The sequence below is a fragment of the Lissotriton vulgaris genome, chromosome 2_1 (assembly GCF_964263255.1).
Source record: "Lissotriton vulgaris chromosome 2_1, aLisVul1.2, whole genome shotgun sequence".
In the NCBI taxonomy this organism is placed as follows: Eukaryota; Metazoa; Chordata; class Amphibia; order Caudata; family Salamandridae; genus Lissotriton; species Lissotriton vulgaris.
The window spans coordinates 541,398,956-541,421,689 of NC_141687.1; the positions used below are offsets into that span (position 1 = coordinate 541,398,956).

The 22,734-nt window shown below is 42.9% G+C and overlaps 1 protein-coding gene across 1 annotated transcript in view; it reads left to right on the forward strand.

Annotated features, from left to right (window-relative positions):
* Positions 1-21,716, forward strand: part of LRRC3 (leucine rich repeat containing 3) — a 38,960-nt gene extending 17,244 nt beyond the window's left edge. Inside the window, exon 2 of the mRNA XM_086955510.1 lies at positions 19,432-21,716. Within this exon, the coding sequence (XP_086811636.1) occupies positions 19,588-20,370 (783 nt within the window). The 5' untranslated portion in view covers positions 19,432-19,587 and the 3' untranslated portion in view covers positions 20,371-21,716. The remainder of the gene's footprint in view (positions 1-19,431) is intronic.
* The last annotated feature ends 1,018 nt before the right edge of the window (positions 21,717-22,734 follow it).

The following is a 22,734-nucleotide window of genomic DNA, read 5'->3' on the forward strand; positions in this document are numbered from 1 at the left end:
CTTGTTGGGTCTTTTATGCCATGCACCTGCGCCATAAATGAAATGGCCGCCCTGTGCCTATTGGCCATTGCCGCTGATCGGCCTTCTCGGTGTAGAGCTACCAAGAACCCTAGGAAGGATTCCTCCTGACCCCAGTTCTGATTCCCTGTCGGACCCAAAAATGTGCAATAGGAACGAAACGCTCCTTCGTATGCTTTCCTCGTCCTGGGGGCTAAGCTTGATGCCACGAGGTCTTGTAATACGGGGCACCGATTAGCCAAAGCGCTTCGGGGAATGGTGCCGCCACTAGGTCCGCTGTAGGTAGATAACCCCTGAACGCCTGCATATGTGAACGAGAGAGTGCATCAGCTGCATGATTCAGTACGCCCGGCACATGTTTCGCCCTGAACTGTACATTCAGTCTCATGCAAAGCAGCACATCTTCTTTCAACAATCTCAAGATCCATTTGCAGCGTGCTGCCTGTTTGTTAATGTATTCGACAACAGTCATATTATCAGACCAAAATACCACAGAGCGGTCTCTGAAATCGTCTGGCCATGCCATCAGAGCAACAAAAATAGGGAATAGCTCCAGGAACCTAATGTTACTTGTGAGACCGCTGGATTGCCACCACGCCGGCCATGTTTGCGCCGACCATCGGTTATCAAAAATGGCGCCAAATCCCACGCTCCCCGCCGAATCAGTCCACAAACCTAGCTCGTCTGACGATGCTGACGGCTTGCTCCATACCACTCGACCGTTGAAGTCCGCCAGAAATGCCATCCAAATGCGCATATCCTGGCGAACCTCGCAGACAGTCTCGTACGGTGGTGTCCTTCTTTGAGACCAACCATAGCTTGTGCAATAGAGCGTGAAAAGGGGCGGGCCATTGGTATAACTCTCAAGGCCAAGTTAAGCTGACCCACTGTTTACTGTAACTGGTGCAGGGGCACTTTCTCCTTACTAAGGCAAAGCTTCAGGGAAGCCCTAAATTTGGCTACCTTTCCCACCGGCAAACGAAAATATCCCTCAACAGAATCGAGCTCAATTCCCAGAAACTCCAGTGAAGTAGATGGTCCAACCGTCTTACCTGGTGCCAATGGGACTCCAAACTCCCTCATGAGGATGCAAAAGTCATGTAGCGCCTGCGCACATTTCGTGTCGCCGGCTGCTCCCAAGAACAGGAAGTCATCTAGATAATGCATAACATGCCTATGCCCTGTGGCCTCGGTGAATGCCCACTCTAAAAAACAGCTGAACTTTTGAAAATAGGCACAAGAAATGGAGCAACCCATCGGCATGCATTTATCCATGTAATAACTCCCTTGGAATGCAAAACCTAGCAAACGCTGATCCTGTGGGTGTACCGGGAGCAACCGGAACGCTGATTCGATATCTGATTTCGCCATCAGCGCCCCGGGGCCCAGGGGATTTAACATGGCGACGGCATCATCGAATGATGCGTACCGCACCGAGCAGACTTCTGGGTCAATGGCCTCGTTCACCGAGGAACCCCTTGGAGCAGACAGGTTATGGATAAGCCTAAACTCCCCCGGGTCCTTCTTCGGGACCACCCCTAACGGGGAACAGATGAAATCCGCCACCGGTGGGCGGTGAAAAGGCCCTGCCACTCGCCCTAAGCTGACTTCTTTTGCAATTTTGCAATTATGTTGCGCTGATAACTGGTTTTTACAAAAGGATTCCTCTCGAAAATCCCCCGCCGGGATGTGGAAGCTGTGCAAGAATCTCTTCCTCAACACCCTAGCAGAGACATGATCAGGGTATTTGTTTAACCAAGGAGTCATAGCCATGAGATCAACGGGTGTAGGCAATTGGTCACAATGATCTACCTCACTCCTGCTTGGACCCTCCCTTTCCTCCCGCCCCGTTATTTTTCGATCTACATGAACTCTCCGGGTGTGAGGAATTCCCACAGCCCGCACACACATGTTTGAACCTACATGTCCCTTGCGGTCTGTTACAGTTGCCTCGATTGAAACCCCAACAGACCCCCCGCTTTCCACCATTCCCGCCGGTTTTCGGCTGGTGATCGCCACCGGCGCCTGCTTGAAAGGGCACCGCGGGCCTTTGGCGGGAAACCCCTGACCCACTCCCGCCTGGCGAGGATGTACCTGCCGCCCCCGGCAGGAGCTGCTTATGCCATGAGACTGAGTCGAGGCAGTCCCATGTCAGAGAGGCATCATATTCTTTCGCTTTTCGGAATTTCATGTCATAACCTTTCCATTCCTCTCCCTCATACATTGCATAAAAATCCATTATACGAGTTTGATAACAAGACAGTTCAGTTAATACCTCGGGTTTACGTTCCCCCATAACTGCAGTAAATATTGCAAAGGCCTTCGCCCAATTCGTTATCGTTTCATCCACCCTGAACTCCGCCATCTTGGCGCGCCAGACGCTCGGGTGCCACAAATCTTTCTGGGTTTTAGCATATTCCATCTCGCGATGGCCAGTTAATAATGAAAACATATTGACATACTTGTCTCCCCATATTAACTATTTTGTGGCAATAGGGATGTGCTGTGCCACCCTCTCCCGCCTTGAGGGTAATGAGCCCTCCCCCGCCATTGGCAAAGCGAGCTTACCCGGTTCGGTCATTGTTCCCGCCGTTTTCTCGAGACCAACTGCCGGTCCTACCGGTGTCACCTGTGGGGAAACAAGAGGAAGATTCGCCTTCGCAACTGCTGGATTAGTAACTTGGCCTCTTCGGCCGTGTCTCCGGGCGCCGTAGCACCCCCTGCCTTTTTATTGAGCCATGCGGCCAACTGGGTGGCCAATTCAGGAGGCATATCCTCATCGTTAGCGGGGGTGATCACAACCGGGATCGGTTGACCCGCGTCTGGGATTGGTAACGGGTCGTTAGCTGGTGTGACAGGGGTGACCGGGGGCACCTCAGGGACCGGAACCTCCCCTGCAACCGCCCTCTTCTTGACCCGCTTCCCTCTACCCTCGGGACGATTCCCGGCAAGGCCGGGCCTATTACCTTCTTAGGGTTACCAGGATTGTTCAGTGCAGCCAGTTGCTTTTTGACGTCCGCCAAACCTCGACCGATCACTGGGACTTGTCCGATTTTTCGCTCGATGCCAGCCATTCGGTTCACCAACATGCGTAGCACCTTATCTGTCTCGGAACCCTTTCCTGCCTTCTTGCCAGCCATGGTTTCGATTATCCGCTCCGAGTCGATCAACACGGTCCTGGACTCTTCACCTTTAAGTAACTGAAAGAGAAACACAAGAATTACAAGTTCTCAAAATTGCTGCTTGTTCCATCGAGGGCTCACGAGCAACGAGTGGGTGCAGCCTTCAGAGCACAGGAACAAGAGGACGCTTCTTCGGATTCCCGCTCTATTTATTCTTCTGTGGGAGGGCGTGTACCCTCCTCCGGTACGCCTACTGGGCGTGGCCATCGGTGTAGGTGTCTAGGACAACCCCTCTTGGGCGGGAAAAGGCGCGCCCCGGCTACGCCGCTTCGGGCATACCAGCCGAGACACGCCCCCCGCCCAAAATGGTTTCCCGGGAGGATCGGGGCACCCAACCATACGTTCGGGGGGACCGAGTGGTCGCCCCTTTCCATTCTGTATGCTTTAGATTCTCTTTCAGAATGTTTAACCTGCTTTTGAAATTGAGACTAATTTCAAACGCAGGTTAATTGTTATGAAAGGGAATCATTCATCTGTTCTGAATAGTGCTGAGCTAACTCTCTTCTAAATGCGATCATATTTTCTGGCTGACAGATGGTTGAGTTGATGTTAAACAGTCAACCAATCCCAAGTAATGAAGCTCACTCTCCCCGTGATCAGGACGGATAAGCGGGCATAGTGGCCAGCATGTTTTTCTGTTGTTGTGCCATACGCTGCGCAAGCTCAGAACTTGAGACGCTACTTACAGAAATACTAATTACCATCAGCAGGTCTTAGCAAGGGTTTGCCAGTCATTAGAGTACTTACATGTCACGTTATAGCTGCCCAAACGTCAGCTAAAACACATCCCAGGTGACAGGAGTAACAAGAAGGACGTTACTGTTTTGATGGGGAACAGAAAACATTCCAGAAGGCAGAGCGTAATTCACAAATATGTAAACTGACACGGATTAAAAAATATCGATACAGTTTAACGTGTACCACCTTATTGTACCCATACAAGAAGATAAAGCGCAGCGCTCGTATAACAGGCGCAGTGCTGAGTAAAAATATGTTAAAGTCTCCTGAAAAGAAAGATGTGGCAGGTTTGTTTGCGTGACCCTAATATGGCAGCCAATTACGACACAACTTTTTGGGTGTGTTCCGTTTCAAAAACACAAACAGCAACATTGGAAACAAGCATTTTTTAAAGTAAAAGCACCACGTGTGTTTTTACTGCAAGTTACCTAAAAGTAGATACAGCGGTGGCTCCTACGAGGCTGCAGCTGTTGTAAAATGGCATGAGGGGTGAGGAATGGGATGGGCGCACCAGGCACAAGAAGGAGTGGGAGACAAGACTTCAACAAGTCCAATCCCTTTTACAAGAAAGCCAAAAACAACACAAATTTTCTACCAAACAGAAGTCAAACGGAAGGTGGACACGAAAAGTGCAAAAAGGCTAAATAAATACAATCAACAGAGCGGGAGACACAGCAAGGAAGGCATCATTAACACATCTGTGGCATTAAGAGGAGGTGAGAGGGAGGAATGCTAAATTTACATGTAGAGTAAACAGAACAAAATGCCAGTACTGCACTGTTATTTGACCATTGATGGAAGGCACAATGAATCAAACAATTGTCCTTTCAAAAACCAATATTTCAGTTTTAATTCAATCAAAAATGATTTTTTTGTATTTATCAAAAATTCTTTTAAGCCATTTTTAACACTTTTCTCTAAATTCTCAAAAAGTGGAATCAACTCAATTTTTTAAAATTTTTCTTATTATGGAGCCCCGTTAAGAATTGGAATTCACAATCATACTCTAAAAACCAACATTATATACAACATATACACTGTGTCAGAATCATAACCCTATTGCACTATTTCAACCATCCACACTCTCAATCTCACATCATACATACACAAAAATGCCCACCCTGGGAAAAATGTTATTAGACCTTATTTATGGTGCGGCACTACAAGTTTAGTATATAGAACAAAATATTTTACGAAAAGAAGGCCATCTAACAATATGAGAACAATTCAAATTCTTAGCAAAAAACTGAAACAATACAGATTGGCCTAAGACATGAAAAGGTCTACGCGTTTCGAATCACCCTCACTGCAGGGATTCTCCTCAGGACCAAAGATTTTTCTGAAAGACAAAAACAACAAAACCTGCTTACTTCCTAAACTCTAGAACAACACCCCCAACTATCCATTCACACAGCATTCTCATCTTACCTCACTATTCTGGAAAGAAAATTTCCATGTCATAAATCTGCAAGAACAAAAATGATGGAAACTATGGTCATGACTGCTCTTAATTGTAATCTTTAGCTGTGGTCTAGAATGTCGGGCTCAAATATATATGAAGGTTCTTACTTGATTAGGATTCAAGAAGTAGTCAAACTTCAAGCCTGGCGCCGTGGGAATGAGCTTCTTACATTTGATTTTATTCTTTGCCTTGAGGTCAATACATTTTTTCAAAAGTTCCATCTCCAATAAGCTGTTATTGATAGTAAACAGATGCAAAAGGTCGTTTTTACGTTCTTCCAGTCGTGTGATCTTTTTTGTCTTTAGGATCACGTACGAATGCGGTATCTTCAATAGAGTTCTGTGGCAAAACAAATATATTGTATCAGACTTCCAATACTGTCTGGAAATCCTGCACCTTTTCAAAACGTATACGGAACTACTTCTGCTCTCTAACTCCCTCAATAAAAATGAAACCGCTCTATCGGACAACCACTGTATCTTGGATATGAACAACTACTAATCGTGCGACCCCCTTCGAGTTAAAAGATTAAAGACACTTTTCCTCCTTTGGCTTAGTTCGTAGAGCTGCAGTTGAAACTGCTGACACTTTCCGAATACTTCAATAGAGATTATCCAAGAGAAACATTTACTCTAGCATCCCGCTCTGATAGATATGCCTGCACCCAGTAGAGTCAAGGATATAAAACAACTTTTACCTTATTCGTAATATGGGGCTCCCAAGAGAGGTGGTACGGGTGAAAAATCTCTCCGTTTGCTTACTCGGAAAGCAATTGTGCGACCCGATTGAATGGCGCAGTATTTCAGACGTCATCTCAAAACAGGGGATGCTGGGAAATGTAGTTTGTCCTGGTCACGGTTGATGAGGCTATTGTTTTCTGAAGTGAATAAACCAATCTAAGGATATTATGAATCAATGTTCTAACTTCTATCGATTGCTTATCGCAGTTAACAAATATGTCGACATGTTTTTGTCTAAACAATTTTCTGGAGTGTCTAACTTTGTCCCAAGAGTAGCAGACTAGTTCTCTGAATTAACTAGATATATAACGATGACGATGGACGAGGTTGTTCAAAACAAGTCTTTTTTTGTGTTTAGCATCGTTTATATTCTGTATTTTCTGGTATGCAACTGTTACCACTGATTTTTTACAACGCATACCATTACAACGCAGGTCATTTTACAACGGATTCCTTTACATCGCAGTACACTACAACACACATACTATTACAACGCATACCATTACATCGTAAGTATAATTATAGGTAAGTTTATCTTTTTTTTTAAACATTGGGTTTTGGGGTACTGGGGTATTTTTAGGTTTTAGGGCTGGGTTTGGGTTTTGGGGTACAGGGGTATTTTCAGGTTTTAGGGCTGGGTTTGGGTTTTGGGGTACAGGGGTATTTTTAGGTTTTAGGGCTGTGTTTGGGTTTTGGGGTACAGGGGTATTTTTAGGTTTTAGGGTTGGGTTTGGGTTTTGGGGTACAGGGGTATTTTTAGGTTTTAGGGCTGGGTTTGGGTTTTGGGGTACAGGGGTATTTTTAGGTTTTAGGGCTGGGTTTGGGTTTTGGGGTACAGGGAAATTTTTAGGTTTTAGGGTTGGGTTTGGGTTTTGAGGTACAGGGGTATTTTTAGGTTTTAGGGCTGGGTTTGGGTTTTGGGGTACAGGGGTATTTTTAAGTTTTAGGACTGTGTTTGGGTTTTGGGGTACAGGGGTATTTTTAGGTTTTAGGGTTGGGTTTGGGTTTTGGGGTACAGGGGTATTTTTAGGTTTTAGGGCTGTGTTTGGGTTTTGGGGTACAGGGGTATTTTTAGGTTTTAGGGTTGGGTTTGGGTTTTGGGGTACAGGGGTATTTTTAGGTTTTAGGGTTGGGTTTGGGTTTTGGGGTACAGGGGTATTTTTAGGTTTTAGGGCTGGGTTTAGGTTTTGGGGTACAGGGGTATTTTTAGGTTTTAGGGCTGGGTTTGGGTTTTGGGGTACAGGGGTATTTTTAGGTTTTAGGGTTGGGTTTGGGTTTTGGGGTACAGGGGTATTTTTAGGTTTTAGGGCTGTGTTTGGGTTTTGGGGTACAGGGGTATTTTTAGGTTTTAGGGTTGGGTTTGGGTTTTGGGGTACAGGGGTATTTTTAGGTTTTAGGGTTGGGTTTGGGTTTTGGGGTACAGGGAAATTTTTAGGTTTTAGGGTTGGGTTTGGGTTTTGAGGTACAGGGGTATTTTTAGGTTTTAGGGCTGGGTTTGGGTTTTGGGGTACAGGGGTATTTTTAGGTTTTAGGGCTGGGTTTGGGTTTTGGGGTACAGGGGTATTTTTAGGTGTTAGGGCTGGGATTGGGTTTTGGGGTACAGGGGTATTTTTAGGTTTTAGGGCTGGGTTTGGGTTTTGGGGTACAGGGGTATTTTTAGGTTTTAGGGCTGGGTTTGGGTTTTGGGGTACAGGGGTATTTTTAGGTTTTAGGGCTTGGTTTGGGTTTTGGGGTAGAGCGGTATTTTTAACCTATTTTTACAAATTAAAAAATTAAAATTAATTTAATTAATAATTTCAAATAAATAATATATAACAAATAATTAAATTAAATAATACATTAATAAATATTTACAACATATTTTAAAAATATATATTATTATCATATACTTACCTATACTTACGTTGTAATGGTATGCGTTGTAATAGTATGTGCGTTGTAGTTTTTTGCGTTGTAATGGTATCCGTTGTAATATGACCTGCGTTGTAAAAAATCTGTTGTAATGGTATGCGTGCTAAAAGTACGCGTTGTAACATCATATATCCGTGTTTTCTACCAGAATAAAACCTGATTATGTCGACCGAATTCCTATATGTTAAGAGCTGTATGTAATGGAACAGACCAATGTGTTAAGACTCCTTTATGTTTAAAATCTCCAAATATCTGGGCCACAATACATTCATTACCAAAACCTTGCTTCTAAGTCTTAGGGTTGATCTTACAGATGATACATTTCTGATAATTCAGTCAGTCCATCGACTGCTGTGTTGTACTTGATAATTAGTGTCGCTTCTCTTTTGGTCAACTTGGTTTCCAGGTCACCTCATCTTGTATCTTGATCTATTTTAGAAATGACAGTCCATTTCAGATCTTTCGCCGTATGGGCATGAGTCTGCCAATGGTGAACTAACGGTGCTGTCTGTATGTTCCTTTTAATCCTGGACTTATGCTGCGTTATTCGATGTCTGACTTCTTGATTAGTTTTGCCAATATATAGTTTTTGGCAAGGACACACTATGCCATAAACAACATATTTGGACTTACAGTTTGTAAAATGTTCATGTTTCCAGTAGATTCCGTTATGTCTGAACAAATCTCCTTCAATGGTCAAAGGGCAGCAAATGCATGTTCCACATTTGTGGTGGGCTGTAATTGGAGGTAGGCCGGCATAATCCCACAAAGTGACAGATTTCTGTTTGGGTATCGCAGCTCTGACAATTTGATTCGCAATACTCTTGCCTTTTTTAAAAGCAAAGAGGGGAACCTCAATGAGTTTTGGATCTAAGTTCTTTATTAGATGCCAATTCTGATTGATCTGTTTCTTCAACTAGTTGGACGTTGGACAAAACGTGTACACACATACTATTCGATCTACTGAGCTTTTTTCTTTTTTTGAAAGTAAGGATTCTTGTGGTGTCCACCAAGCTCGCTTCATGGGCCGTTTCAAAAGTTTTGAAGGGTAGCCACGCGATGCAAGTTTTTCTTTTAAGTTGTTAGCCTGGAACATATATTTGTCCTTAAAAGTACAATTTCTTCTAATTCTTAGAAACTGTCCTAAGGGAAGATTCTCTTTTAGGCTTCGCATGTGATTACTCGTGAAGTGCAATGCTTTGTTCCTGTCCGACTTTTTCTTAAAGAGTGTGGTTACCAACCTTCCTTCTGAGGGGTAAATTTCAACGTCCAAAAAAGGCATTCTATGTCTAGAGTGATTGAGGCTGAATTTCATGTTGTCAGTTCTGTTGTTCAACCACTGATGGAATGCGTGGAGTTTTCTTCTTCACCTGTCCAAATTAGGAAGACATCATCAATATAGCAGACCCAGCCGCTGATCCATTGTTTGTAAGGATTATTCTCATATGCAAATTTCTCTTCGAACTTGCTCATGAAAAGAACCGCTAATTCTGGGGCAAATGGACACCCCATGGCTACTCCCTTTATTTGGAAATAGAAGTCTTCTTTAAATTTGAAGTCATTTTTTTTCAATGCCATACTTGCTAGTTCCAAAAAAAGGGGCCGATTAGGATTGCGGTGATTCCGCATCCTCCGGGCCGGCAGAAGCCACCGCCGGCTCGGAGAATGCGGAATCACCGCTGCGGTGCCGTCAAAGACCCCCGCCACATTAGGATGCCTGGGGGGGTCATTGAAGATACTGCATTTGTACGTGATCCTAAAGACAAAAAAGATCACACGACTGGAAGAACGTAAAAACGTTTACTATCAATAACAGCTTTTTCGAAAAGGAATTTTTGAAAAAATGTATTGACCTGTAGGCTAAGTATAAAATCAAATGTAAGAAGCCCATTCCCACGGCGCCAGGTTTGAAGTTTGACTACTTCTTGAATCCTAATCAAGTAAGAACCTTCATATATATTTGAGCCTGACATTCTAGACCACAGCTAAAGATTACAATCAAGAGCAGTCATGACCATTGTTTCCATCATTTTTGTTCTTGCAGATTTTTGACATGGAAATTTTCTTTCCAGAATAGTGAGGTAAGATGAGAATGCTATGTGAATGGATAGTTGGGGGTGTTGTTCTGGAGTTTAGGAAGTAAGCAGGTTTTGTTGTTTTTGTCTTTCAGAAAAATCTTTGGTCCTGAGGAGAATCCCCGCAGTGAGGGTGATTCGAAACGCGTAGACCTTTTCATGTCTTAGGCCAATCTGTATTGTTTCATTTTTTCTCTAAGAATTTGAATTGTTGTCATATTGTTAGATGGCCTTGTTGTCGTAAAATCTTTTGTTCTATATACTAAACTTGTAGTGCCGCACCAGAAATAGGGTCTAATAAAATTTTTCCCAGGGTGGGCATTTTTGTGTATGTTTGATGTGAGATTGAGAGTGTGGATGGTTGAAATAGTGCAATAGGGGTACGATTCCGACGTGTATATGTTGTATATAAAGTTGGTTTTTAGAATATGATTGTGAATTCCAATTCTAAAAGGGGCTCCATAATAAGAAAAATTTTAAAAAATTGAGTTGACTCCACTTTTTGAGAATTTAGAGAAAAGTGTTAAAAATGGTTTAAAAGAATTTTTGATAAATACAAATAAAATTAATTTTTGATTGAATTCAAACTGAAATATTGTTTTTTGATAGGACAATTGTTTGATTCATTGTTCCATCCACCAATGGTCAAATAACAGTGCAGTACTGGCATTTTGTTCTGTTTACTCTGATTATGGCATGGCCTTGCTGCGCTTAAGCCAAACCCTTGTTGTTTTTTCAAATTTACATGTAAGCAGCTATGACAGTGAAGCTGAACACAGGCAAATAGTCAAAGACCAGGAATCCAAGAAACAAATAGCCCCTCATAGAACACATAAAGAATCATAGCGGAATGAGACAGTACTAAAGTGCACTTGCATCAAGGCAATCATTTGTGATTACCAAATTGCGAATTTTAAGGATTCGCTCTTTGGTAATTGCAAATGCCTATGCATAAAGGATTCACAAATATTTTTGCGAATCCTTAACATAACTTAATTGCGAATAGAAAATTGTGAGTCGCCATTAAGGAATGGCTTCCCATTCATTACTATAGGCCTAGAGGCCCATAAGAATGATTGAGATTGCATTCGCAATTTGAAAGTACCAAATAGGTACTCGTAAATTGTGCATGCAATTTACAAGCGTGATAGGGGGCCAAAAGGCCACCCGGATGCACCCCAATGTAGGTGTGCACATGTGGCGCACAATCATGCCTTAAAGGCACGTTTGTGCACCATATGGCACTTAGACAAATGCAAAAAAGAGCATTTTTCTAAGGTTTTGCAAATTACCACCAACTTCAAGTTAGTGGTAATTTGCGGATCCTTTAAGCAGGGTCGCAAATTTTTCCTTGCTTCCTGCATAGCATTTAGGGAATTGCAAATTGCGATTCCCTAAATGCATTTACAAACTAGGTAATCGCAAATTTTGCAATTACCTATTTTGCAAATTTACATTTGGATTGATGCATCTCAAATGCCAAATTACCGGTCGCAACGGGGCCGATTCTGCGAATCGGCCCCGTTGTGACCAGAATTTTGGTTGATGCAGGTGTCCCTAAGCATATGCTGCGTGGGAGGAACAGAAGGGAAAAAAGTGGGACAAAGAGGCAGGGCTGACCAGTAGCAGTAGACCAAAAAAATGGAGAGTGGTCCTCCTCACCAAAGGGACAGGACACAATAATGACACCAAGTCAAAGAAAATTCCCTTTGGGACTCCTCAATAGCATACTAGGACACTCAAGTCTCTTTCACACTCCACTCATATACAAACTATTGCAATTGCCAAGGGATAGTTTATAAATGTTTTATTCGCAAGATAAATGGCCAATTAAAAATCAATATTTTATATATATAAACAAGATATATCAATGAAATGCATTAAACCACAAAGACACCTTTGTACAGTAAATACAATCTCATATTTTTTAGAAAAATCTTCTTGCTGTGATAAACATTAAGCAAATAAATGTCTTGCAGTTCTACAATTTAATCAGCATTAGTCTTCAAGTCACAATTAAAAAGCATATTATATGCATATAAACATTTAAAATAACATCACATGAAAAATTACAAATTAATACAAAATGACCAAAGGCAACGTGTTTCGGTGGCAGTAATTGGTCCAAAGCCCCTTCTTCAGGCTTTCATAAAAAACGTGTCCAGAAATCCTAATATCTACATTAAATGAAAATTATATATATCAGTATGGATCTGACACTTCATAAAACAACAATGTAAATGTACACAGTAAGTCAAAACATCCCCCTTAAATAAATCACCCATATACGGTACCGATGTTTTGACTTACCTTGTACATAAATATTGTTGTTTTAACAAATGTAGAACTAAAGACTTTGGTTATAGTGAGCCATAGGCCAATCACATTGAAATGTGCACCCTTGGACGATCTAAACCGTTAGTGGGTGACTAACCTTTTGAACAGTATTGCTATAGAGGTAACTAACTCACTAGCAGGCATGACAGAACTTGACCCCTCTCCCATATAGAGAGCATCCCTGCATCTCTGAGATGACTGCTGACTGAGGGCATGTTACCAATCAGGATGCCTTCACCCCTTTGCAGTTAAGTGGGCTAAAGTTTTACTTTGTGGGGCATGAGTCAGGTGAATACTCTCCACCCAGACAATTTCAAAGAAATTTGTTGCAATTTGTTATTGTTATGTGGTTGAGGCTTGTACTTGAGTACCTAAGATGTGCAGTTCTTTCTGTAACTTCATAAACAAATTCACTGGCAGAGTCTTGACGTAATCTGCAAGGTTGTGTCCAGTAGGAAAGTCCTTGAATCCTTTGCTCCTTCCCTGTGCTACTTCAGTTTACTCAGATTCTTCCTTCAGGCACACTCCTTTGCCCTCAAAGATTCAACAATTTCCCTATATGGTTATTGCGTATGATGTTGTATTGCTTTTATGCCATCACCGCCCTCTCGTTCTCCTTTCCCAACTCTTCCTTCACATCCATCTTTGCACACACTCTGAGAGCATGTGCATAAAGTTCCATGTAACCTTTCATGGTTGAATCTTAATGGAGCTACTATCAGATTAGAACCACAGTCTAACACCCATGGCCAGCTTTAGCATTGGTGTCCAGTGCAACAGTCTTTCTTGGCACCCCCCAATGACCTCCTCTGTCATGGATTCCCTCATTATCATCCGCCAACAGTGCCCCTCATCTCTCCATAGCTCCTGACTCACAGGTATCTCATTTGGTTTATAGCGCTACTCATAACATTGTAGGGTGTGAGAAACCTTTACATCACACAAACGTTATACAAAAAGAATGCAAAAACAATGCATTATGCTAGTGTTTAAATCAATCTATAGGAAGTGTTACATAAGATAATGAGAACTACAAGGTGTAGGAGTCCCATATCGTCCATATTGGTTGGCCTTATGTTTTAAGAGGGCGTGGTCTGTACAAGCACATACTCAGGATTTAAAACGTACCACAGTTGCTGGGGTTGGCTTTTCTAATGAGTATTTATTTATTTCCAAACAAACCCTTTTTAGTAACAATAGGATACTGAAGGACTGGGGAAAACAACATTCTAACCTATACCTGCAGCTCTTGGTGACAGTTCGCAGCTCACTTTGCTAAATTAGAATTGTAATTTATGATCTGCAGGAGTACAAAAGGATCTTTGTGACACAAGCAATAATCACCTGCCCTATCTACTTGAAATACAAGTCTGTGATCTGCTCTGCTTTGCAGCAGGCTAATTACTCCTCACTGCTACTTTGCGATGAGTCAAAACTGCCATTAGAAACTCCACCTCTCTCCAGAAATACATTAATAACCAGAGTTATCTTAAGATTGTTATTGTTGCCTGAAAATTGCTGTACTCACAATGAACTCTGCAGCAGGTGCTTTTAAACTGATTAGATATTTCAAAGCACAGCGACATCTCAGCATGGCACCCGCTGCTTTGCACCACATGCCCCATGTTGCTTGGGAACCAAGTTTGAGTCTCGATGTTGGCTCATCATCCTGTGATTCTGGGCAAACCACTTAGGGCCTGATTACGAGTTTGGTAGTCTTACTTCTATCATGCGGCAGGACTGAGTACTCCACCGAGCTGAAGTAATTCCTGTTACGGCTGGAGTACTCCCCTGCCATTGGGCTGGCGGTATACCGCTGATCCGATTTGGATGTTCCCGATGGGCTGGCAGTCTGTGGGCAGCAGTGTCCTGACTGAGTGGCATGTCACTGCTGTAAAGATAGGTAAGTAGTATGTGCCAATATCAGAAAATACATATATATGTTGTGTATGTGTTGTAATGTATATTTAGGTTATGTGTACTGTCTGTTTTGTTGCATGTAAAATAACATGACATCACATAGAAGTGACAGAGAAGCCTACTTTTAATTCTGGCAACAATGGGGTTGTTGAGTGCCTTGGTCTGCAGCAGCACAGGAAGGACCTGGACAATGGCATCTGACATGGATTCCGAAGTGGGACCTCGTAAAAAGGTGAGTATGGACTCCTTTTCCTACCATTCTGTTGAGTCATGCATGGCGGTGTGCCCGACAGGAAAAGCTAACAGAAAGGCAGATCATAATCTGGATGGTGGGAAGCTTGGCAGGACTGCCTCCAAGACCAGCTTCTGGCTCTCCTGCCATCATCACAAGAGCAGGAGTCTTGGTGGTGGCAGCAGCAGTCTTGCAGCCGAGTTCTCGTCAAGATCATAATAGGGCGGCCGGTCCGCGAAGGCAGTGGGTGGGAAGACCACTGAAAATGTGACGGCAGGACCATTCTGCCAAACTCGCAATCAGGCCCTTAATCCCTCCCTGCTTAAAAAATAACTAAAATGAATTTGTGCTTGTATAATGTAACTGGTGCTCAGGTGAAATGCTCCAATACCCATGGGTCGAGTTTGCGCTATATAAAACTGCTAAAAAAGCCACAACATGCAAAATGTCTGTGTACAGTATGTGGCCGGGCATCACATGCACATCGGTGTGCCCTCCTGGTTCGTCTCCTTACCATGTATTTCCACTGCAGTCTTTTGTAAACCCCACCTCTTTTCAGGATCGGACTAGAACACAAAAAAATGGGAATGGCACCAAAATAAAAGTGGCTCCATTAGTGAATTAGACAACTGAAAAAAGTGCCTTTTTTGCAAAATGAGGCAGTTTTGAACTTGTAAAGACACACTGTATAAGCGTTTTGTAAAGTATGGAAGACTGTATGGGTTTGAAATGAACAGTCAACACCTACCCAGCAGTTCTTAAAACAGGCCAAGAAGCAGCCAAAACAAAGGCCCACACACAGACCTGTCAGAACAGCCCTTTGGTAGCTGACTGATTGCCCTAAAAAAGGCCGTCTAATCTTGCCACTTTCCCAACTCATCACAGTGTGGGGTAGGATCAAAAAAGGCTGATCTCACCTCTGCCTTTGACAATTTGGGAAATGTGCACCATAGCAAATTCATTCATCAGTCGCAGTCAGTGCAGGTAATAGTGGTGGGGCGGGGCAGGGGGGAGCCATCAGACAACAGAATAGGGAAAATAAAAATAAAATAAGGAAACATTTAAAAAAAAAGAAACCACTTACCTTCCGCTCGCTGCATCGCTGGCGGGGCGCGAGCACAAGGTAAGTGGTTTTATTTATTTATTTATTATATTTTCCCTATACCGTTGTCTGTCGACTGCCCCCGCCCCTGCCCCACCGCTCTTACCTGCACCAGCTGTGACTGTCATTCATAGCCACGGTAACCACTGGACTGAAGCTTAAACTACCTGGGCTGCGTTCAATTATCAAGGGCTCCCTATATCACAGAGAGGTGCGACCCTTCACTTTTGGAATGGCCATATAGGGTCAGGATTGAAATACGCCCTGCAGAACCAGGATTGAAGGCACATATGCGCTAGTGCATGTTCCACCGAAAGAACCATGGTTCTGGAGGGGTTAATACCTAGTACAGTGTGAAAGGAAAATCAAAATAGGATGCAGGAAACTGGGTCGGGCAGACCTGAGCCACCTCAGGTTTTGTTGGGTAAATCCAGTTTAAATTAGAAAACCTGGGATGGCGCATGATAGCTATTGGCCAAATCTACATAGAAATGTGTGTAAACCATTTAAGCAGTACCAACATAGCATTGAAGTAAATAAACCATTCAGTAAAAAAACTAAACCAATTCAGTAGAAATTAGCAATATTTAATTAACAAAAAAAGATTAAAATGGGGCCATGGGAGCAAAGACATAATTTTTAAATTAAAAAAGCACCAAGCAACACCAAAGCACTAATGTTAGGACCTGATCACGGCTCAGGATGCTGTGAATAGCGAAAGACCCATAATGCTTATTACAGTGAAACCGGGGGCCTGCTCATTGCCTTTAACATGTTGTGCACCATAACCGCTGTTGCTCAAGTCTCTAATTTTGCCACAGACATTTAAACGCCCCCTTTTCTGGCTGTTCAGTTTTACCTTCAAGCTTAGAAACAAAATCGACCCTCGGAGGACCGGGACAAGGTTCTCAGGCTACCCAAGTAAGACACCACATCTGTGAGCACATTGTTCTCATTTTGTCCTACTTGCAGCTTTTTTTGTTATACTTCCCTTGGTTACAGTGACACTTCAGGCTTTTTTTCAATACTGTATGACACTTTCATGGGATGAATATATGACATTATGCAACTCTGAAAACTAAATCCTGTAAATGTGCTCTCGGGTTAGGAAGATTGTGTGTACAGGGGATTAAAAAATGTTGATTTTCCTGAAGGTTAGGAATTTGGCTCTTGATGTGGATGGTTTGTCCCCATATTACAAGTCACCGGACTAAAACATGTCCATCTCAGCTATAATGTGATGGTGGATCTGTCAGATGAGCAGGAGAGGTGCTCATTGAATGTTATGCAGTATCCTGGTATATAGAGACATGGACATCTACTTTTGGTTGAGGCAAAGAGCGTTGATAATGACTCTGCTCTTGCATCTCTCCTTTCGGTCCAGGCACAGCAAAGAAGCCCAGAGCTTGTTTATGACTTGTAACATGTAACACTTCATTTTGAATGTGTTGTATTTTCCTCACACAAATTCCAAAAGGTTTTATCTACCACAATGTGTGCAGGGAAAGAGTGCAGTATCACCATAAATGTTTGGTGGATCATCCTGGATCAGATTATTGTTGAAGGCCTGGGTATGTTGGAAAGCATGAATTTTAAGACTATGAATAACCCGGCAGAAGAATATCATGGACAAATTATCGAAGTCTAACATTTCAAAAGGTAAGTGCATAGAGAGGAAGTATAGATTTACAATTTCTCTTCGTGGATATGTACATCTTCAAGGTACGCAGATGTGGAGTTAGGTATAGAAACTCTATACTAACTTACCTTTGAATATATTGTATTCAATATGTTGTCCTCAATATTTGCCTGCCACAATATGCTGGCTTTAATATTCAGAGTGCACACAATGTATGAGATATGGGCCTATGCTTTAAACTTTGGGGCTGGGTAGATGAGGTTGCCATGTTATCAAGGCATGGGAAACGATAGACGAGGCTGGCATGGCAGTAATCATGTACACTCTTTTTTTAAATTTTAATTTTTTACATTTATTTAGTCCTCATCACGCAAAGTTTCAAATAATAGAGTGTAACCACCAAGAGAGAGCCTTTCTGGCTAACTATATCATCTATGTCCCTTCCCCGGCACTAGAATCACACCTTGATCTTCGTGGGGGTATCCTTCGAGGTTATTAGGCATCTCTTAAGCAGCTTGCCCACTCCGTTCGCAGGCCATAACCTGGACCCACTACTCAAAACTGTTGATGCGCTTAATCATCGGACCTCTTAGTTTGCCGAATCATGGTTTCTTATGATCTTTCCGCCCAGTACTGTTCCCAATTGTTCCAGAACTTCAACCTTTTACTATGTGTCCCAGCTTTATCCAGTTTATTTATTCTATTAAGTGAATTTAACCATTCTTCTACTGTGGTGGGAGGGGATTAACCCACTTTATACAAATTTCCCGTCTAGCTGCTAACACCATCATGAATAGTAAATTTCTAAGCCTTTAATTAAGGCTACACACCCCGTGTCCTCTTGTTTCACCCCAAAAAGAATCAAATGGGCGCTCACCTGAATTTCTTGTTTGAGGATCTCGGAGAGGATCTTACCTACATTATCCCAATAGGATCGGAGGTGCGGGCACTGCCAAAACATAAGGATGTCGTCCACTCTCTCTTCACTGCATTTGGGGCAACTCCTTATTCTCCCTTTGTTGATTTTCGATAGCCTCTTGGGTGTCCAATACGCTCTATGCAGAGTTAACAAGAAGTTTTTTTTCAAAGGTGCGGATTTAATCACATCCCCACATGCAGCCGCAGATACTTGCCATAGTGCTGCGACATCCTGCGACGGCAGCGCCTTCCCCCATATCTCGTTTGGTAAGGTGGAGTCCTCCCGTCCCTCATTGATCAGCGCCCAGTACCAATAGGCTACTTCTTTCTTCTCAAATTTTTGTCGAAACTTGGCCTCTAATAATGCATTTCCTGGTCCATCTTTCCCTAGGGTTTTTGCCCAGCTTGCTAGCTGGTAATACTTGAATTTTGATAAGCTTCCATTTGTTAACTCTACAAATTTTTCCCACTCAATAATATTTGATCCTGTTAGTAATTGACCCCATTCCTTTATTCCATTTTCTTTCAGTGGAACCGCTTGCACATCCTTTAAGCATTCAGGTGTGCCAGGTGAGTCCCAAATTGGGGCACAGCTACTATAATAGGGGTTCTTCCATAAGTGTCTTATCTGGACCCAAAGTCTAACGGCTGTTCCCAGGATTTTCAGTTTGATCTTTTTGAAATACTTTGTGTGGCCAAATTTGTACAGAAAGTAGTCCCCTTCTGAACCTGTCATTGCTTGCAGGTAGACTGGGAAGCAGTTACATGTTTTAAATAACACTCTAATATTCTTAAAATGGAATGCCCTATAATATTGGAGAAGGTCATGTACTCTCAGTTTCTACAAACCTGCTGGATGTGTTAATAATGTGGATCCATGGAGTTACTCCCAGGGTTATCTTGTATTGTTTTTGAGAACACAACCTCTAAATATCTTTTCCTTAAACTCATTCCTTCTGAAGCCAGTATGAACTAATCCCATCACAGAAAGGTCAGACAGAGCCACATGATTCTCCTGGAAACCCCTGCAGGTGATTAGTATGCTATACAAATCAACATAGCATAACATTACATAGGATAACATAATGTAACAGTTGTTACCTTGAATTTTTCCTTCTAGCTGATATATTATTAACTAATGCTACTTTTGTTCACAGGGTACTCAATGGACTGTTGTCTTTTTAATGCACTTTGAAGAGGAAATGTCCTGTGGCAACATAAGCATAACTCGAAGACATGTAAAGCGGACACCCATCAAAGAACGATATTGGGGACGACAAGCCATGAACTACCTATAAGCCAAATGTCCAAACATGGGAATCTGCCAGGATGGAAGGACAGACGGGTTTGCCAATTTATTTTTGAAAGGTTGTTTTTATTTACTGCTGTTACATGTCAGAGTAAGTGCCTGCTGTCCCAAAAGCTGCCACTGTTCAGATAGCACTGGCATGATGATGGTCTATTGTAACTCAAGAAATCTGGATGAAATTCCAAAGGACCTACCAACAGATACCGTTTTTTTGAAACTCGATGAGAACAAAATCTACCAAATTCCCAATAATGCCTTCAGACACCTAAACTACCTGCAAGAACTAGATCTGTCCAAAAATGCCATTGAAAAAATAGAGATAGCTGCCTTCAAGGGGTTGGCTGAAGGACTGAAGCTACTGGACCTTTCAAACAACCACATACACAGCATTCCAAAAGAGGCACTGGCAAAGTTAAAGGCCAAAATCCGGCTCTCCAACAACCCCTGGCACTGTGAATGTGCTCTCCAGGAGGTCTTAAGAGAGCTGACACTGGATCCCGAATCCGCAAATGAGATCACCTGCCACACGTCAGTGCAGGAGGAATACACGGGTAAACCCCTGGTCCAGGTCTTGGATGCAGGCATCAATTTCTGCAACATTCGTCACAAGACCACTGATGTGGCCATGTTCATTACAATGTTTGGCTGGTTCACAATGGTTATTACCTACATTGTGTACTATGTCAGGCACAATGAAAAGGACACGAGAAGGCACCTGAAGTATCTGAAGTCACTGCCAAGTACACAGATCGACAAAGACTTTGACACTGTAAGCACCGTTCTGTAGCACTGAATAGGAAATGTAATGAAACTTAGAGGGAATGCCAGAGTGCCTAGCGTGAAATTAAGATGCTACCATCAGCAAAATGTATGACGACAGCAGATCTTAGGCTATCCAATATTGTGTGCACCTTATGTCAAATTACTGTCAAAGGAGTAAAGAGGCTGACCAAACAAGGGGCTTTTGGTTAATTTTATAAGCAGCCCAATCATGGTTGTGTGTAGAGCTTACCTTAACTTTAGAGGAATATTCTTACAAGAATGTACCTTTCAATTATTGTTTAGGTTTCACCACCTTCCCTGCAGAATAGTAGTTATATAGTGACAAAGGATATGATTTAGAGTTTGAAGCATGCACAGCCGTTACAGGTAAGAGTGGTGGGGTGGGGCACGGCACAGGGGGAAGTCAACAGACAACAGACTTGGGAAAATAAATTTAAAAAAAATGAAACCACTTACCTAGCGCTTGCCGCATCGCTGAGTCGACGATGAGGCTTGCACAAGGTAAGTGGTTTTCTTTTCAAAATGTTTTTTTTTCCTTATTCAGTCGTCTGGCGATTTCCCCCTTCCCCGCCCCACTGCTCTTACCAGTACCGGCCACGCCTTGTTTGGGTCACTGAGACAGATGACCCATCCGCCCAATGACATGTGCCATGGGATATACCAAACTTGTAATACGGTGGGTGGGAAATCCATCACATTTGAGACAGAGTAACCAACCCGCCAAACTCTAAATTGGGCCAATAGTGTGGTCTGACCCCTTTTCAGAGGGAAGATGGGAAACAAATGATGGACGTTTTGTATAAATAAAGGAATGAATCATGGGTGGCTGCTCTTGACTTATGACACCAGTCCTCCACCAAGGCATTGTGATAAAGCCCATAATGTGTTTGCTCCCAAAGATCAGAAATCTGCTCACAGAGTTTATATGCCAATACCAATATTCATATGAGAATAATGTTCAGAATGATAACAGGATATGCTTCACGTAATCTGCCCATGTGATCAGAAATGTGGGGTATCCTATGTCTTCTGTTAAATAAAATTGCAACCGAAAGGAAAAAAAGTCAGAATTGATTCCTCTGTGTGTATCTTTCTGCAAATTAAAAGTCATGCCATGCTTCTAAATCCTTTGAGAGAAAGCCGATTGATTTAACACTCATCTGTGCTGATTTAACACTCATTTGTGAGCTACAATAAACTTGGCACATGTATTGGATAACCACATGCCTAGGCTGTCTGAATGCACAAAGATATTTCAGAAATGTTGGTGCCTTCGAAAGAACTCGTTTCTGCTGACCATCTTTCCCCAGTCTTTTTTTCTGTCGCTGCCACACTGGCCTTTGGGAGGCACCTGCCAATCACAACATCTCTTTATTTCTCAGTCTGCCAACTACAGGGTTGTATTTTCTTCCCAGGACTTCCAAAGCTGTAAGTTATTAGTTAGAACACGCTGGGGCTAGTATTTTGACTACAGGTCCCACCACGTACAGCTACTACTGTGAAAAAGGGTCTAAAAACAGTGCAGAGATTTGGGCGGTGGTGGCAAAGCACGAGTGTCAATGGTTGTCTGGATTCAAGTTATTCATTGGGATATGTGCCGAAACAATATCCCACCTCTCACAATTCTTCTGCGAGAAGTCTTAGTTGATGGCTTGAGAGCATTTTCAGCCACATCGCCAGGAGTTCCTAGTGAACTTCAGGGAAATGGACTGTGCTTCAACATCTAGCATAGTCTCCTTTCTACTGTTAGCCAGAAAGCAACTGAGTTACTGTTATAGTCATTTGCTTATGAAACAATGTGAAAGGCAGACAATAACACAGTGACAATTGCACAGCGATAAGAGGCAGCTGGAAGTCTTAGTGTGGTAATTTTAAATAACTGATTGGACCATCACCAGCAAATGCCAATCCTTCAGACTCAGCTCTCGTTCTCAGAAGAGTTCTAGCAGCTTGCCCCTTTACATGGAAACCCCTTTTGTACATCATACTTTACAGAGATGTCCCTGTGATCACCAAGAGCAGACGTTTTTAGGTTCCGCCTGGCCAAAGGCTGCGCTCTGCGCAGCTTTTCGGCGCAGGCAAAATCTTATGTTACAACAGAGTGGGCTTGGGATTACGCCCTCTGTTCCATTGGCTAGCTCCATAAATGGAGGCTAGCCATTGGAACAGAGATCTGTCCGTCATGGCCGGACCAGATTCGTGGGCGTTCCCGAGATTCTTTCCCTCTCCGCCTCTGCGATGTCGTCATCGCGGCCGTGGGCGGGGTTTATTTTTTTTGTGCGTCCATGTTTGTGTTCGTCATTCCGCGGCCGACCGCTGCCCGAGGTAGTCCAGGTAAGTGCCTTCCTTGCCCCCTCCCGCTGTCCGT